The sequence below is a fragment of the Cyprinodon tularosa genome, unplaced genomic scaffold (assembly GCF_016077235.1).
Source record: "Cyprinodon tularosa strain WSP-4 unplaced genomic scaffold, ASM1607723v1 ctg183, whole genome shotgun sequence".
In the NCBI taxonomy this organism is placed as follows: Eukaryota; Metazoa; Chordata; class Actinopteri; order Cyprinodontiformes; family Cyprinodontidae; genus Cyprinodon; species Cyprinodon tularosa.
The window spans coordinates 206,047-222,903 of record NW_024038631.1 but is presented as its reverse complement, the minus strand read 5'-3'; the positions used below and the strand labels follow the sequence as shown (position 1 = coordinate 222,903).

The following is a 16,857-nucleotide window of genomic DNA, read 5'->3' as shown; positions in this document are numbered from 1 at the left end:
CTTGCCCTCACAAAGAACATATGATAAGTCTGAAATTTTAACCATACATAGCAGAGTTTCCTCACCATTTATTTAGCAATCTTGACTTAAAGGTATAGTGAAGGATGTTCTTTTTCCAGGTGGATCATCAAAATAAGTGGTCCTCCTATTTGTCAATCATTCTGGTGATATGTTTACATAAAGCCATCCTACATGCTCGTCCCCATTTTTTTCTTAACGGTGGTGAGTCTGACATAGTGGAAAAATCGCAAATCTTCTTTTGGAAAGTAAGCCTGTATGAGTGATGCACACTGCAACTTTTAAACAGAGCGTGCACGAGGAGAAATGGGCTCGTGCACGCTCTCACCTGCATTTAATAGTTGTTCCCGATAGCGGGTACAGGGTTGTGCAGGTGCGATTTTCTATTTTTAGTTTTTTTATTTACAAAAATCCTCCACTATACCTTTTTATGTAATATTTCAGATTATTTTTGCTGCAGTTTCTGCAGAAAAAAATTGGGCATGTTTTCTAGCACTCAAGAAAAAAAAATGTTTTCTTGTCATAACAATATATGCTCAGCCTGGATGGTGATGAAATGTGTACGTCACTTTTTGTGACTTCTCACAGACTCTCTGTGGATTTAGAACTGGACTTTGACTTGGCCATTTTCACACATGAACGGATCTAAGTTAGGGATAATGCCCGACCAAGGTTTCCACTATCAGAACTTTATGGATGGTGACTGCTTTCACCAACTCCATAAATGTTTGACAGTAGACACATCTAATGGTATTATCCTGCTGAAACAATGGTTACTTACAGCAGAAATAAATATTAAATAAATTGTTAACACTTTTTTTTACCATTAAAGTTTTGAGTTTTCATAAGAATTGACTAATAAGACTATTTATTATCTCTTGTTGTGATGTGTTGGTACCTGGCCTTGGCCACCGAACATGCAGCTCAGTCTGCTGCAGCTTAAGGTTACGTTAAGTGATACAAAACATTATTGTAGGGGGAGCCACCGCAATAATTTAGAAAACTTAGGCTATTTGTCTGGAATGTTTTTATAGGTTTCCTATAAGACTTTTAAACAGAAACCCTACAGCCAATCGGAATGGATGATGCACAAATCCAATACCTGGATCAGATATTGGCTCCGATATTTACTTATTAGCTAGATTGAATATTTGTGCTTTGATATCAGATATTCAATCCTATGCATTTTATATGGAACTGATATTTTTTTTCTTTTTGTTGCATGTTCCTTAGTAAATAATAAATTACATTTATATATATGTTAATTTGTTACCTTTTATTAACAATGTTTATGTCAAGACTAAAGCTTTCACTCACATGGCAAGACATATGGGTTCAACGGTTGAATCCGAACAGATACGCTCAGCTCAGGTATTGGATTGGTGCATCTCTAGTAATCACCCAGACCATAAAACAATCTAAAAACAAGTAAAAATTTCTTAAATTAAGTGTGTTTACCCTTAATTTGAGCAGGTAAATGAGATAATTTGCCAATGAGTATTTTTACTCTTAAAATAAGATAATTAGATAAAATGCACTTGAAATAAGACAATGAGTTGTGTTTTCTTATTTTAGATGTAAATTGTCTTGTTCCGTTGGCAAAATATCTCTTTTACCTCCTCAATCCAAGAACAAATGTACTTATTTTAAGAAAAATTACTTATTTAGATTTTGATTTTTCCTAGTGTAGCTTTTGAGTGGACAGATTTAGAGAAGTGGGGGACTGCAGCTCTTCCAAGGAAACTATTGGTGCCTTTGCTTCTTCTTTGATAAACACCCCCTTTTCCAAGCCACCAGGTTAGGGAAATAGCCATGTCTTGTTAGGATTGTAGTTTTGCTAATCTGTATTTTACTAGCTAATTGCTTGACTGATCAATAAGATGTGGAAAGCCTTGGATCCTTATACTACCTTACCTTCTTTTTTAAGTTTCTAAACTATGTAATGTTGGTCGACTGTACATAAAATCACAATAAACCACACAACTTTAAAATGGAGTTCATGCTTCAGTCAAAATCTGAAAAATTTTAAGAGGTAGTTATACTTTTGTAAGGCACTTAACCTTCTGACTACTCTAAAATATTTCCAAATATTTGTAAATAAGATAAATTTCATTTAAGCACCAAAGATGTAACCATTCATACAATGCAGAATCAAGTATTTTATTCATAAATGGAACACAATAAAGTATTCACAGAATCAGAAACAAAGTTCCAGCAAATAAAAGCTGTTAAAGGATCCTAAAAATGCATTTCTGTGTATTGTCTCATTTCTGTTAGTGAGATACAGTGTTAACCTATAAAAAGTTTTAATTTCTTTATTTGCTACAGTAAATGTGAGTAAAGAAAATGCCAGGCCGTGCTGCTGAATTCCATATGCAGACAAATGACTTAAGAATCATGTGACAAATGCTTTCATTCCTATTCTTATTGAACTAAACAGCCACAGACAGACCTTTCATACAAAAAGTAGATTCCCATAAATAAATATGTGCAATATTCAATACACTTTAAAACAAGTTTCTACCACATAGTCGATAGTTAATTACTGATTAACAAAGTTTTTAAACTTAGAACAGAAGCACTATCAGTAGTTTTTCCACTTTTCTGTAATGTCTTGCCCACTCCCTTCACATCATAGTTCTAGCAATAATAATAATATATATTTTTAATAATCAAAGGTTTGCATGTAATAAAAAAAAAGATATCAAAGTTCAAATATCTCATCCTCCCTTTCTTTTAGCTTCTTGGTGAGTTTGGTGGTGGTGAGAGGCACCGCCCCAAGCAGTGCTCCCTGCTGAAATCTTGGTGATGTAATAAGGCTTTGTGACCTTGTTAACGGGCGCCAATCTGAAGCCTGGCTGGAGCAGGCTGCTTCCAGGGCTGCAACTCTGTAAGAAAGAAAGCATGACATAAAAAGCTAAGGTGATTCAAAATGCTTTAGTTTGGGAAAGACTTGAAAGTATTCTAAAAGTCTGCTTATGGTTCAAAGTTGCCTGTTAAGGCACAGAGCTCAGGGAAATTCAGTATTTTCTGAAGATATTGTCAAGAAATTCCTTTCCTTATGAAGCTAAATCTGGAAGACCCCTTTGTCTTTTAAACAATCATTTTTTGTGGTGGTATAGAGGTCATCCCTGTTTTTTATTTTTGTATGCAACTGGATAAAGCAGACAATTCATATAGCAAAGACATCCTCAGCTATTGGACTATTTAATAAAAAATGTGTGGTACAAGCCAGCTAAGCGTGCCAAACCAACACCTACAGTTCCAACAGCCAACATAGATGAATCTTAGTTAACATTTAACAAGAAGGGAGGAGTCACTCTCATCATGATGGAAATATTTCACCAAGTTTCAGGGTGTTGCCAATTTTTCCTTTGTTTAGACATGACAGATAAGAGTGGTCGCAGAGCAAAATCCCTGAACAGGAAAATCATCTAACTGTAGCCCTAAAGTTCAATTTCCCTCTTTAATCTGTCCCCTGTTTTCATGTAGGGTCACACAGAAGATTAGCACAGGAGCACAAACATGCATTCATAAATAAATCTTCATTAATATCTCACTTTGCTAACATATGGTCACTGTGAACGTGCAGCTTTCCAGGTTAATATGGAGGACAATAATTTTCAGTGTTGTGATATACAAATGGAAAGGATTTTTCAAAAAATTATTACTATAAAAAATGTATTAGTATGCATGCTTGAAGAAGCAATAGAGAAATAGTACCGTTTCTCTGCATCTTTGCATCCTCTGGCTGCTGCCTCCTTAGACTTGCTGATCAAGTCATCCAGTCTTTTGAAAAAATCCCCAGGAGTAAGGTCAGATGCACGTCCTCTTAAATCCTCCCGGCCTGGAGCACCATTCGTCTTTCCCTCTTTATGCTCTTCCTCGGACAAATCCAACCCGTTGCTGCAGTCCTTCAGGTCTGACAGTACTGGGATTGACAAGGATTTCTTCTGGAATATTGAGTCATTGGTGTACAGTCTGTTTGCTCTTTTGATTTGTTCCACCTGGAAAATAGTTTATTATTAATTATCAAGGTTGAAAATATTGACTACAGCTAATCAAAGTTTATATGTCTATCTCAACAGAATATTAATGAAAAGTTCATTTATCTCAGTAATTTCAACTGAAATATTTGTATGTATTGTATATAATATATATCTGTATTGTAATTGTATCATTTGTATGCATTGTTACGTTCCTTTAGATTGCTACATATATAATATGTCAGGAATTTGAACTCGCTGGCCAAGAAGGCACTGTAATTACATTGTTATTAAAGCTACAGTGTGTAATAATTACAGGGATATACAGTCAGAAATGTAATATATTATACATAACTATGTTATTTATCATCATCTACGAGCTCAGCCTCTTAACCTTAATATTTGCGTTGCCTTAGAATTCGTTATTTATAATTACATAGGAGCGGGTCTCGCAGCCATGGAGGCAGACATCTTTGCGCTACGGCAGCGCAGAGCCAACAAACTAGCGATTGCGAGATCGCCCATTACGCTCGAAAGTAACTACGGCAAGTAGAGAGAGATGAACTGAGACGGTACTGAACACACAGACTAATGAAATACTATCTGTAAAATTATTTATGTAAACAAACCTCATCACTTGAGAAAGTAGGTGATGCGGTTGTCGTGGAAGACATTTTGTCCCGTAACGCTCGCCGTACTGTTGGGGGGGAGAAGCGGTGGGGGGGAGATGTTCATGTTGCTGCGGTCTGCAGTCTGAACGTTAGATGTCGCTGAAAATTACACACTGTAGCTTTAAACCAAATATTGGTACTTTAAGCACCAACAGGTGCCAAGTCTGTTGGACAACAAAATCAACATCTCTATAAAGCCTCTTAAAAGAGGGAAGAAAAAAGTGCCAAAAAATTAGCTGTTCAGTGGTTGCCCTGACGTTTGAGTTGATCAAACACAGGAGAGCAGTGGGGAGTGGCTTCCTAGTGCTGAAGGCATAGAGCTTGGAATCCTGAGGTTCTGAGTTCGAGTCCCGCTCCCACAGACTGCCACGTTGGGTCTCTGAGCAAGACCCTTAACCCCACACTGCTCCCCGGGTGCCCCATGATGGCAGCCCACTGCTCCCCAAGGGGATGGGTTAAATGCAGAGGTAAATTTTTCAAAGATCAATTAGACCATGAGATGCAGTTTCCTAAATGAAAAGAAAGTCGATCTTTTATCTGAAAGCAATGCTCTGATCACTTAGTAACATTTTAGGATGTGTTTCCCTCCTTAGCCCAAATAGGACACACTTTCGTGGCACTAGGAGTACAACAGTTTTATCCTAACATGTCCTGGATATTTCCGTGTGTGCAGCTTAGTTTAAGTCCATATCAAGGAAATCTCTTCTTTATGCGCTTTCCTTCACTGTCTAATCAAGTGTACATTTAAAACATATATTACATTTTTTCCTTGGACTTAACTTTGCAGGACAACTTCCAGCTTCCTCGGAAAATCCTTTTTGAGAATGCTCCCAATCTCAAGTCAGCACTCTTCCTTTCGCTCTGAACTTGTATGAATATATTTCAGAATATTCTTAACACAAAATGTTGTTTTACTCTTTAGTTATCAGCCACAATCAAAGGTAACAGAAATATAATTTAATGATATCAGTCTGTGTAATTAACAATATTAATAGTTTTACATGTAAATAGAAATTTTCTGTTTCCTTGAACCCCTGTCGGCCTTGGCAGATGGCCGCTCACAATGAGTCTGGTTCTGCTGGTTTCTTCCTGTTAAATGGGAGTTTTTCCTCTCTACTGTCGCTACAAGCATGCTTATGGAGGGATTGCCTTTATGTCAATGCAATGAAATGGTTTTCCTAAGATTGAAAACTTTGAATTAATCTGACTGTAGTATCTAATGAACTGTAAAGTGCATTGAGATGGCATGTGTTGTGAATTGGCACAATATAAATAAACGGAACTGAATGCACCTGCACAAATGGGAATGTAGTGTTTATATAAAACATAAAGGCAGAAAGCCTTCTAAACATTTCATTCTTACATTACACAATACTTACAGTGACTCCATATTTTAAAGCAAGGCCCTGAAGTGTTTCTCCTGGTTTTACTGTGTGCTCAATGAGTCTGTGGCGAAGCGGGGAGAGAGAAGATCGCGTTAAACTGCCGTAAGATCTTGTTCTGCTTCCGCGGAACAGCTCGCCTCCTCCGGATGGCAACGGCGCTCGCTCCCCGGACATATTCCAAAAACATCGGGGTCGGTCATAGCCTGAGTGGAGCCAGAATAAACTTTATTTCCAGTGAAAATCACGAGATGAATACTTTTCTTTCAGCCTGCACGAATTCCCAAATGATACAAAGGCAGTTTAGTTAGCCGGAGCTAACTGAGTTATCAACTTAATCTGCGTAAACCTTCAGTAAACCTGTTACGATAGGAAGAACAAAGCAGTCAGTAAATCTCACAGACAGATATTTAGATAGTTATTTTAACCAAAAGATAAACCGACAACACTTACCTAGAGAACATTTGAAAAAGTTGCTTTAAGGCCGTAAAAAATAGTAATTTTTTTATCTCAGCAGCCGTGTTGCCATGGCTGCCCGTGTTGAGCCACTGCTCTCATGATTCGTCACAAACGTTGCATTCGAATCAGTTAGGGAAAATCCGCAACATTATGATTTGGATGCTCAATCCATGACTTAAAAACACCAACACGTTAATTAAGTATTGTTAAAATTTAGTAAATATTAATTATTCATTGAATCCGAATTTATTTATACGCTATTATTAAAAGATGATCAATGTCCGAATACTATTTACTTCATTTGAGTTGTTTCGCGAACGCATCATTGCTATCGGAAGTAGCTTATAAGCTAACCTGTTTCTGAAACCTCTGCTTAGTTGGAGGGGCGGGGGCGGAAGAAGGGAAGAGTGAACGGTAGACAACCACGGAACCAGGCCGGTGGTGCATGGCGCGTGTTTTGAAGCTGCTTGTGGAGAGATGTCCTGGGCCGTGAGTAGTGAGGAAACAGGAAGCGATTCTTGTGGGATGGAAGAAGGAAATAGTGACAATGAAGGTTGGAAGATAGCAACATCAAAAAATGAGAAAAAGCGGAAAAAACAGAGATCAGTTAAAGGGGAATCTAGTTCAGAACAATCCAGTGATGATCAATCCATACATTCCACAGCACAACAAAATGAATTCAAAGTCATATTCAAAGTCGTTAATCAGGCAGACTCTTTTACAAATTGGAATCCGGTTCACTTAACAAAAACCATCAATAAACTTGTCGGAGAAGTCAGAGGTGCCAGAATTCTGTACAGTGGAGACCTGCTAATTAACTGCAGAGACAGCGCCCAGCAAGGCAAAGCAATACGTATCAACAAAATTGACGGGATAAGAGTTCAGTGCAGCCTAATGGAGAACAAAAAGATCAGCAGGGGAGTCATTGGAGGAGTTCCTCTAAAAATTTCTGAAAAAGAGATTCTGGAAAACATAAGCGGTGCAAAAGTAAAAGAAGTAAAACGGTTAAAAACAACAAGAAACGGAGAAAGATCTGACAGTTTATCTGTGCTAATTAAATTCGAAGAAGAGCAATTACCAAGCAAAGTATTCATCGGTTACATAAGCTATAATGTCAAAATCTACAATCCTCCACCATTGAGATGTTTCAAATGCCAAAAATTCGGTCACGTTGCAGCAGTTTGTAAAGGGAAACAGAGGTGTGGAAGGTGTGCAGGAGAACATGAGTACGGAAAATGTGGAAAAGAAGCTAAAATAAAATGCTGTAATTGTGGTGGAGAACATACTGCTGCTTATCGCGGCTGTGAAGCAAGCAAAAGGTCTGAAGAAATAAAAAAAATGAAATTTGAGCTTGGAATAACTTATGCTGAAGCTGCAAAAAGGATCCCATCTCAGTCAGAAAAACCCAAACCTACAGTTCAACACACGGCAAATTTCAAACCTCTAGAGAAATCTCCAAAAATTGATGAAGACTCACTAATTGTTAAAAAGACAAATTTTGTTCTTTTCATGGTGGAAGTGATTAATTGTACTGCTCAGACGACAAAAAAAAACAGAAAAAATCAAAATAATAGTGAAGGCTGCAGGAAAATATCTGGATGTTAAAGATATGAACTGGGAGATGGTTGGAAGCATGATGGAAAGACCAATGGGACCATCAGAAACTGGCAGAGGTACGATGACCTAGAGTAAATTAAAATTATACGGGCAAATGTAATTTAGTATAATTTAGTATTATGTGGGTTTAAGTTACACAGGTTATTTTATTGTATTTTTTTTTTTTTTTTTTTTTTTTTTTTTTTTTTGGGGGGGGGGTGAATCGTTTCCTGTTTCCTTGCTTTACTCCATATCAGTTGGTGGCGGTAATGCACATTTCACAAGTTTGCCAACCGCCATAAAATCTCATAAGAAGAAGAAGAACCTCTGCTTAGGGTTTTGAGGCTCGGTGGATGGTCGTTTGGTGCATGGCGCGTGTTTTGAAGCTGCTTATGGAGAAATGTCTTGGGCCGTGAGTAGTGAGGAAACAGGAAGCGATTCTTGTGGGATGGAAGAGGGAAATAGTGACAATGAAGGTTGGAAAATAGCAACATCAAAAAATGAGAAAAAGCGGAAAAAACAGAGATCAGTTCAAGGGGAATCTAGTTCAGAACAATCCAGTGATGATCATTCCATACATTCCACAGCACAACAAAATGAATTCAAAGTCATATTCAAAGTCGTTAATCAGGCAGACTCTTTTACAAATTGGAATCCGGTTCACTTAACAAAAACCATCAATAAACTTGTCGGAGAAGTCAAAGGTGCCAGAATTCTGTACAGTGGAGACCTGCTAATTAACTGCAGAGACAGCGCCCAGCAAGGCAAAGCAATACGTATCAACAAAATTGACGGGATAAGAGTTCAGTGCAGCCTAATGGAGAACAAAAAGATCAGCAGGGGAGTCATTGGAGGAGTTCCTCTAAAAATTTCTGAAAAAGAGATTCTGGAAAACATAAGCGGTGCAAAAGTAAAAGAAGTAAAACGGTTAAAAACAACAAGAAACGGAGAAAGATCTGACAGTTTATCTGTGCTAATTAAATTCGAAGAAGAGCAATTACCAAGCAAAGTATTCATCGGTTACATAAGCTATAATGTCAAAATCTACAATCCTCCACCATTGAGATGTTTCAAATGCCAAAAATTCGGTCACGTTGCAGCAGTTTGTAAAGGGAAACAGAGGTGTGGAAGGTGTGCAGGAGAACATGAGTACGGAAAATGTGGAAAAGAAGCTAAAATAAAATGCTGTAATTGTGGTGGAGAACATACTGCTGCCTATCGCGGCTGTGAAGCAAGCAAAAGGTCTGAGGAAATTAAAAAAATGAAATTTGAGCTCGGAATAACCTACGCTGAAGCTGCAAAAAGGATCCCATCTCAGTCAGAAAAACCCAAACCTACAGTTCAACACACAGCAAATTCCAAACCTCTAGAGAAATCTCCAAAAATTAATGAAGACTCACTTATTGTTAAAAAGACAAATTTTGTTCTTTTCATGGTAGAAGTAATTAATTGTACTGCACAGACAACAAAAAAAACGGAAAAAATCAAAATAATAGTGAAGGCTGCAGAAAAATATCTGGACATTAAAGATTTGAACTGGGAGATGGTTGGAAGTATGATGGGAGGACCGATGGGACCATCAGAAACTGGCAGAGTTACGATGACCTAGAGTAAATTAAAATTATATGGGCAAATGTGATTTAGTATTATGTTGGTTTAAGTTACACAGGTTTTTTTTTTTTTTTTTTTTTTTTTTTTTTTTTTTGGGGGGGGGGGGTGAATATTTTCCTGTTATCTTGCTTTACTCCATATCAGTTGGTGGCGGTAATGCACAATTCACAAGTCTGCCAACCGCCATAAAATCCCATAAGAAGAAGAAGAAGAACCTCTGCTTAGATTTTTGTTTTCGTTATCATGTCTTTTAAAAGAGAAGGAGACGATAAGAGCCAACTCAATATTCTGAAGGTAAAACGTTAATTTTATTTAATTTATCTTTTGGTAAGAACTTAAGATAATATGTAAACATTAACGTTAGCATCCCTTAAGCCACGGCTTAGTCGCTATCTTAAAATAACACTGTTGGTCAAGTTTAAAAACATTTTGGGACATTATTTTACAATGGAAGTGTTGTTTATCTTTTAATTCATACATTTTTTTCATAATGTAAAATGTTTAGAGTCGAAAAGTTGCGTCCTACAGAGTGCATTTAATTGTTGTACTTTTTTTGTTTTGATTTTCTTTTAATAAATTCCTTTACAGAAACGTCGTGTTGCAGACCTTCTGTCTAATTTTATCCCAGAAGATGAAGCGGCTCTTATGAAAAATGGGAGGTAAATTATTTGTGCCTTAAAACGCACAGTAACTGAAAATCCAGTTAATTTGGTGTGACAACCCCAGTCTGTTTGTTTGTGTTTTAGATATGCGTGTCTTGTGTGCTCCTACCGCCCAGTGTTTGATACAGTTGACATGCTGACCGTCCACAGACAAGGAAAAAAACATCTAGAAGGTAAAGTTTCCGAAATTACAACCCGACCTCTTTGCCCTGTTTCAGTGGTGCCAAAAGTACACACACTTGTAACTTAAGTGGAAGTATAGATACTGCAGTTTAAAAACACTCTGGTAAAAATTGAAGTATTAACTTGCCTCTGTACTCAAGTAAAAGTGAAAAAGTATATTGTCGGAAAATTTAGATCTCTTATTTCATATATTAATTTATCCTATTTACTCACAATAAAAGTTTTCACTCAGTCTCTTTCACCTGCAAGGCCACAAAATTCTCTGTGTGAGGGTGTTTGTAGACCAGACATAGCTTCTTCCTATAACAAATCAGATTCTTTATCAAGGTTTAGTAATAACATATTACTGTTAACCAAATTGTCTGTAATTTGTTTTGACTCTGACTACTTTCCATTGTCGGAAGTTAAGGGGAACGAACTCTGCTCAGGCATAACAGGGCTGAATTCTGTGCCATAAGGGCCATATGATGAAGTGTTCTTTGCAAAGATATGACAAATAAAGTGCCGACTGAGTGAAATCCATTGATCTCTGTTTATTTAACTAGGGTGAATAGTTGGAATACTTTTTTTCCCACTGCAATTTCAAATTTACTTAAAGTATAAATGTATAAAGTAAAAAAAAAAACAGCCAGATGCCACTATATGAATTGAAAGAAATTTTTCGAAAAAACTTTCAGACATTTCAGCATCTTTTTCTGAATCCGACATCGTAGCATGGCATAAACAATTCATGTTTGCAGTTTGAAGAACACTTGCTTGCTTCTGATGATTTCCTTTAGCTAACCAATGAGTTTTTGTGTTATATGACTCATCCAATTACACTAGTTTTTACTAGATGTGGATGGAGACAATGATCTGCATTGAATGGCGCACATGACGGGAAATAAATATTTATAAACATTAAACCGCAGCCAAGAGTAACGAGTAACGTTTGTGTTAAAAATGTAAGGAATAGAAAGTACAGATACTTGTGTGAAAATGTAATGAGTAGAAGTCAGAAGTAGGAAGAAAAATAAGTAACTGAGTAAAGTATAGGTACCAAAAAAGTGTACTTAAGTACATTAAAGAAGCATTTGTACGTTGTTACTTGACACCTCTGCCCTGTTTATGTTTCCCACAGTTGGTTGTTATGGATACTTAAAAACATCATTATGATAATAAAAAAACTTTAAGTTAAACCCTGTTAGATGTTGATTCATGATAACTATTGAAATGTATTAACATTTAGAGACAATATTTAATTCTATAGAATGTTCTTAATGAAATTCAAGCAAAATGAAAATGTATATAACCAACAAAATGTCTGCAAAAGTATTTAGTCTTGATAAACCAAGTTTCTTATTTTAGATTGTGAAATATAAGGATGAATAAATGAACAGATAAAACTATGTTTTCATATTTTTTTTACAGGGTTAAGGGCATTCTATGGCAAAAAAGCAAAGCTGAAGAATGAAATATCGAAAAGACAACATGAAAGGTACATCCAGTCTGAAGAGGGACAACAGGTTGGTGACTTTATCATATTCACTCTGCTCTTTGTATTGCACGTAGCCATTAAAAAGATCAATTTAATTCTAACTCGGTCTTCATTTAACAGCTTAAACAAAACAAAAAACCTCTTTGGATTATATAGGAGAATCTTAGATGCTAGGATCTTGTGACCGGCCTTAGGTTTGGAAGGAAGCCAGGTCCATGTAGGAACGCAACAGGAGAACTGTGCTCTAAAACTTGCATTTTTACTGCAGGATCACATGATGCAGCAGTGCTTGTGCAGAACATTTACTCTACCTGAAAGTATGAACTGGTACATTTCCTCTGTTAGCCCAAGCCTATATGATTATGAAAAAAAAATGTTGTTTATTAATGTAATATACTGCAGAATGGGCAGTTTTATTCCAGAGAACTAGTTTTTAATACAATTCCAGCTCGATGTGTGGGAACCCTGTAGGAAGGTGTCAGTCATTACCAGAGGGTAAATGAATCATCAGTGAATAAAACATGAGCTAACAAGTTGTTTTCCCTTGAAAAACACTTTCAAATGATATTGTTGTCTTGTGTGAAATGTGTTACGTTGGCTCTCTTGGAGTGAAAAATTACACCCCACCAACCATTTTAACTTGGTTTAGTGCTTGTAAGTTTTATCCTGACCGACAGATTATTAACAGAAGTACTGCTTGAATTAATTTATGGGAGCATTTCAGAAAATTTAACAAAAAAATGTCTTGTTGCGCTTTCAGGAACCCTCCAGTTCGGCCCCTTTGTTAACACAAACACGGAAGCTCACCCAGCATGCTTTGCTAAAGACTGTACCGTATAACAGCTGTCACAGAAAAACCAGGTGTGTAGCTTTATGATGTGCAATCCCCATTCGTTTGCTTGTTCTCAAAACAATAAGCTACACATTTACTAAAGCTCTTTTTATTTTTGTTTCCAAGTACAAAACCTGGTAGAAGACAGATAAATACCGACTTAGATCCCACTGGAAACCCAAGCAGCAAAATGCCAACAGCATCCTGCAAATCTGAGGTTTCAGAAGCAATATCAGCAACCACCAGTGCTATGTCTAATGAAGGTAATGTCTTCCACTGGAAATTGGTGTGCGGATTTTATTGTATTTCTAAAGTAGCTTTTTTTTTTCTAACCTAAATCATTGATGAAGAATCAGCATTGTCGGTAAAAAAAGGAGACCAGGCTGCAGGGACAGTAGTTGCAGAACCTCTAACAGCCCAAAGGAGGATGGAGCTGAATCACTATCTCAAACTGAAAAGGTTTTTATCTTTTTATCGTTTGTTGTTAATGGATTTGAAGCAGAGCATCGTGGTTGATGGTTTATTTCACTCTTTTTTTTTTTTTCAGTGATGGATGGGTGCAGGATCGCAATGGGCAGTGGGTCAAAGACGAGAATGTGGAGTTTGATTCAGATGAAGAAGAACCTGCACCCTTACCTGCTGCCGACTGAAAGAACAAACTATCCAAAAAGTGTTATTGTACCACAGTGGTATGGTTGTGAGCAACAGTGCTGTTAGGATCCAGAGCCAGAACTTCTGTCAGTAGGACTTTGTGAAACTGACTGAACAATTTATTGGTCATCCACCAGAGTTTGCTGCCCACCTAGACTGATTTTCAGTGCCCCGTTCTCTCATCCACTACTGCAGATTAATTTTCAAGCAAACAGTTTCAGTTCAAAGGCTTTATTTTCATTTTAATTTGAAATGTTGACATGTTCCATTAATTGTTTCTGTTTTGGATAATTCTTGGATTTACTGTAACACTGTGAAGATGCTGCTTTAACGCAGCCCAAAGGAAGCTGCAATATTTTTACATGAGACGTGTGCAAAGCTCTCCATCGCACCCTGGATGTCATTAGCCATGCTTCGTGCGCCGTAATCTTGGTGTTACATTAAGTCATAAGAAACAGTTACTAAACATTTGTGAAATTGTTTGCATGAAGTTAGTTCTAACTAACTTTGAATTTTATTATAAATCTTATTTAATAAATACATATTTTTTTTCTAATTTACGTATGGTTTTAAAGTTTGGTCCTTGTTAAGGCTGCAACGAATGATTATTTTGCAAATTGCTTAATCTTTCGATTATGCAATGGAACCAAACGACCCATTCATCGGTTACCATTGCATGTTTCCAAGCGATACAAGGCTTTGTCTATATAAGACTCAAACTCACTGCGGGTCCAGACATTTGAATTGAGAAAGCTTCCTGGAGAGGTGGCGAAACATCTTCAAATCTTGGAAACCAAGTCCAGTGGATATTTTTTAAAATTTTTACGGAATTATTTTTTTGATTAATCGATAAATAATCAGATAGCCAAAGACTTTTTATGAACTTAAACCAGGTAAAACTCTAAACTTTTCCACTTTAGGAGTTCTGGATAGAGCATATTGACAGATTTTTTTTAAAATCTTAAATGCACAATGTTCGTATATTTTTTTTTAACAATTTTTGTATAATTACTGCTCCAAGTGGGTTGCTCTTTCAGGTAAAGACACGTTTTGGAGCAGGGGTCCCCAATATGGTGCCTGTGGGCACCAAGAGGCCCTCAAGGATCATAAGGGTCTTCTGACACAAAACAACACACCAGTGGGCTAATTTTGAAAATTTCTTTTATATTTTTCTCTTCTTTTTTAATTATTTGCAGAGCATTTCATCATATTAATCACAGAGAGCATTCTAGCTTTTATAGAGATTTCAAAATGACAATATCTAACAGGAAATGATAGATTAAACAATTAAATATGTTTATGATGCATAAAGTTAAGCTGAACGCTGACGTGTCTAGTTCATAGATCAGTATAGTAGCCTTTCCTGTGACTCAGTACTTATAAAGTAGCTCTAGGCTGTAGAAGGTCTGTGACCCGTTTTAGAGTCTCTTTAATCCAGTTAACGAATAATCAGTTACTAAATTAGTTGATAATCTCAATAATCGATTAATCCGATTAATTGTTTCAGCCCTAGTGCTTGTGACATTTAGCCAAGCCCATGCAGTTTTTTATTATTTTTTTATTAGCCAACAGTTATAAATTCACATCAACTCTGTTTCCCAAACTTCAGGTCGGTAAATAAATCCTTCAAACATTTTCGTGGTCTAGTTTCAGATATAAATTACAGGCCGTGCATTATCTTATCCTTAATCCCGTGGCTACTCAATTATGTAGAATCCCTTTGTAACAAGCTGAAACTTGTTTGCTGTTACAACTAGTACTACTACTTGAATGGCATCCACCATGTAGAGATTGACCAGTTCCGGTTTTTGAAGGCAGATGCCAATTATTTTGACAAAAATCTAACCGATCCCCAATATGTGCTGCTGATTTTTGAAGGTCGAGTCTTTAGGCCCCGATGATAACAAATGACTGATTGCACTAATGAAAATGACGAACACATGTATGACTCAGCCAATGCTGACACAGGTGAAAGACACTAAATTGGGCTGACAACCATATAAGTCAATTTCTACCATCGGGCACACCTAAACATGAAGTATAATTGACTGCTTATTGGCATATATATATTGGAATCTCCAAGAATTAAAGATGAAATTAAAATTATAAAGGGTTCAGGACTATAGTAGAAGGCCTGTTTTTTTTTTACAATTTTATTGCCTCATGATCATTGCCTACGGTTGTGTAACGCTTTGTTTCTAAACCATCCTAACTCAACAGGAAACGTGTTGAGATCCCTTAACGTTTAAGTTATTTTTAAAAACTCACTTCTGCAGTTGTATGCTCATAAAGATTGACATGTCACCCTGAAAATATAGCCTTTTAGATGAGGGCCCAGCAATAAAAATATGCTTCGTTAAAATACTGGTCTACATCTTGCGTCTGGTGTTCCTTTTAAAAGATTGATCTGAGTCTAATTTGTGTACCTTGGAGCTTAGTTTCATTTTGTTGAGCAGTGTTCTTCCTTGCTTGATTAACAAGAAAACACATGAAACCATGAGCCTGAGTCGAATTGGTTTCAAATTTCTCAATCGAAGTTTGAATGCACAGGCTCTGTTTAAACATTTTGAATGAAACAGAAGCAGATTAAACTGATAGGAGTGTGTGACACAGGGACAGTCCTGCTCATTTCACTGCTGTCACTGGGAGGTGTCGGTTATTAACATAAAATTAGCAAGTAACCAGTCTGTCCCTCTGAGATAAACGCTGCAGCACAGAAAAAAGGCAGTAGTCACAGAGATTCTGTGATCCTATTACACAAAGGTAGAGTAAGGTACTGCAAGTAATTAATTTCCTTTAGATCACATATACAGTAAATCACTTAGTAAATGTATTGCTTCCCTCATATATTCCTAGATATACAGTTTGCTTTTCCAGATCTAAGTGCACTGCAACAGGTTTATATGCAAGTAACCCACCACCCAAATCTTTAGTGGTTCCAGGGTTTGGATGAGCTGCTTCACCTGCCTGGATAGAAATTAACTGCAACAAAGACCTCTGTTTATGTTTGAGTAGCCCCTGTGTAACAGCACCATAGGACCGCCCTCAAATCTAATAAGAAAAGGGAAAAAAATGTATAATTAAATTTGGGAATACTGTAAACCAACTCTAAAAGCTAGATCTTAAATGGCAAAGTCACTTGCATTGTGTGACATGCCTGGTTCTTCAACATAGCCTGAACTTTCTGAAGCAATTGTCTTTAAGATATAATTACTGTGTCTTTATGAAACATTCTCCCTTCGTTTAATACTTAATTTCCTTTGCTTGTAGATGGGAACTTTTAGTGCATTGGAAGTTTGAGTGTTTCTGTTGTGCAGACTGTGTGTCAA

General features: G+C 36.8%; 2 protein-coding genes across 4 annotated transcripts; one reads left to right on the top strand and one right to left on the bottom strand.

Moving 5' to 3' along the window:
* Window positions 1-2,164: 2,164 nt before the first annotated feature.
* On the bottom strand, window positions 2,165-6,623 carry lysmd1 (LysM, putative peptidoglycan-binding, domain containing 1). The gene is made up of 4 exons (XM_038282427.1): window positions 6,511-6,623; window positions 6,055-6,263; window positions 3,742-4,025; window positions 2,165-2,906 (listed from the first exon to the last, which is right to left on the bottom strand). Exons 2-4 carry the CDS (start codon window positions 6,232-6,234, stop codon window positions 2,723-2,725), a joined length of 648 nt encoding a protein of 215 aa, XP_038138355.1. The 5' UTR covers window positions 6,235-6,263; window positions 6,511-6,623; the 3' UTR covers window positions 2,165-2,722.
* A 196-nt stretch (window positions 6,624-6,819) lies between these two features.
* scnm1 (sodium channel modifier 1) lies at window positions 6,820-13,575 on the top strand. 3 transcript variants are annotated; one of them, XM_038282448.1, is made up of 9 exons: window positions 6,820-6,893; window positions 9,949-10,017; window positions 10,312-10,382; window positions 10,470-10,558; window positions 11,979-12,073; window positions 12,806-12,906; window positions 13,019-13,140; window positions 13,228-13,336; window positions 13,425-13,575. In XM_038282448.1, the coding sequence occupies exons 2-9, from the start codon at window positions 9,967-9,969 to the stop codon at window positions 13,525-13,527; spliced, it is 741 nt and encodes a 246-aa protein (XP_038138376.1). In that variant the 5' UTR covers window positions 6,820-6,893; window positions 9,949-9,966; the 3' UTR covers window positions 13,528-13,575. The 3 variants fall into 3 exon arrangements, with proteins under 3 accessions (XP_038138376.1, XP_038138377.1, XP_038138375.1); XM_038282449.1 differs by having other exon boundaries at window positions 13,004-13,140; window positions 13,252-13,336; XM_038282447.1 differs by having other exon boundaries at window positions 13,004-13,140.
* Window positions 13,576-16,857: the final 3,282 nt, after the last annotated feature.

Excerpts from the sequence above, each read along its gene's own strand:
- lysmd1 (XM_038282427.1), bottom strand. The coding sequence starts at position 6,234 with ATGTCCGGGGAGCGAGCGCCGTTGCCATCCGGAGGAGGCGAGCTGTTC. Across the intron at positions 4,026-6,054 it reads CTTTAAAATATGGAGTCACT|GTGGAACAAATCAAAAGAGC; the intron begins GTAAGTATTGTG and ends ACTATTTTCCAG. Across the intron at positions 2,907-3,741 it reads TGCAAAGATGCAGAGAAACG|AGTTGCAGCCCTGGAAGCAG; the intron begins GTACTATTTCTC and ends TCTTTCTTACAG.
- scnm1 (XM_038282447.1), top strand. The coding sequence starts at position 9,967 with ATGTCTTTTAAAAGAGAAGGAGACGATAAGAGCCAACTCAATATTCTG. Across the intron at positions 13,141-13,227 it reads CAGTGCTATGTCTAATGAAG|AATCAGCATTGTCGGTAAAA; the intron begins GTAATGTCTTCC and ends TCATTGATGAAG. Across the intron at positions 13,337-13,424 it reads CACTATCTCAAACTGAAAAG|TGATGGATGGGTGCAGGATC; the intron begins GTTTTTATCTTT and ends TTTTTTTTTCAG.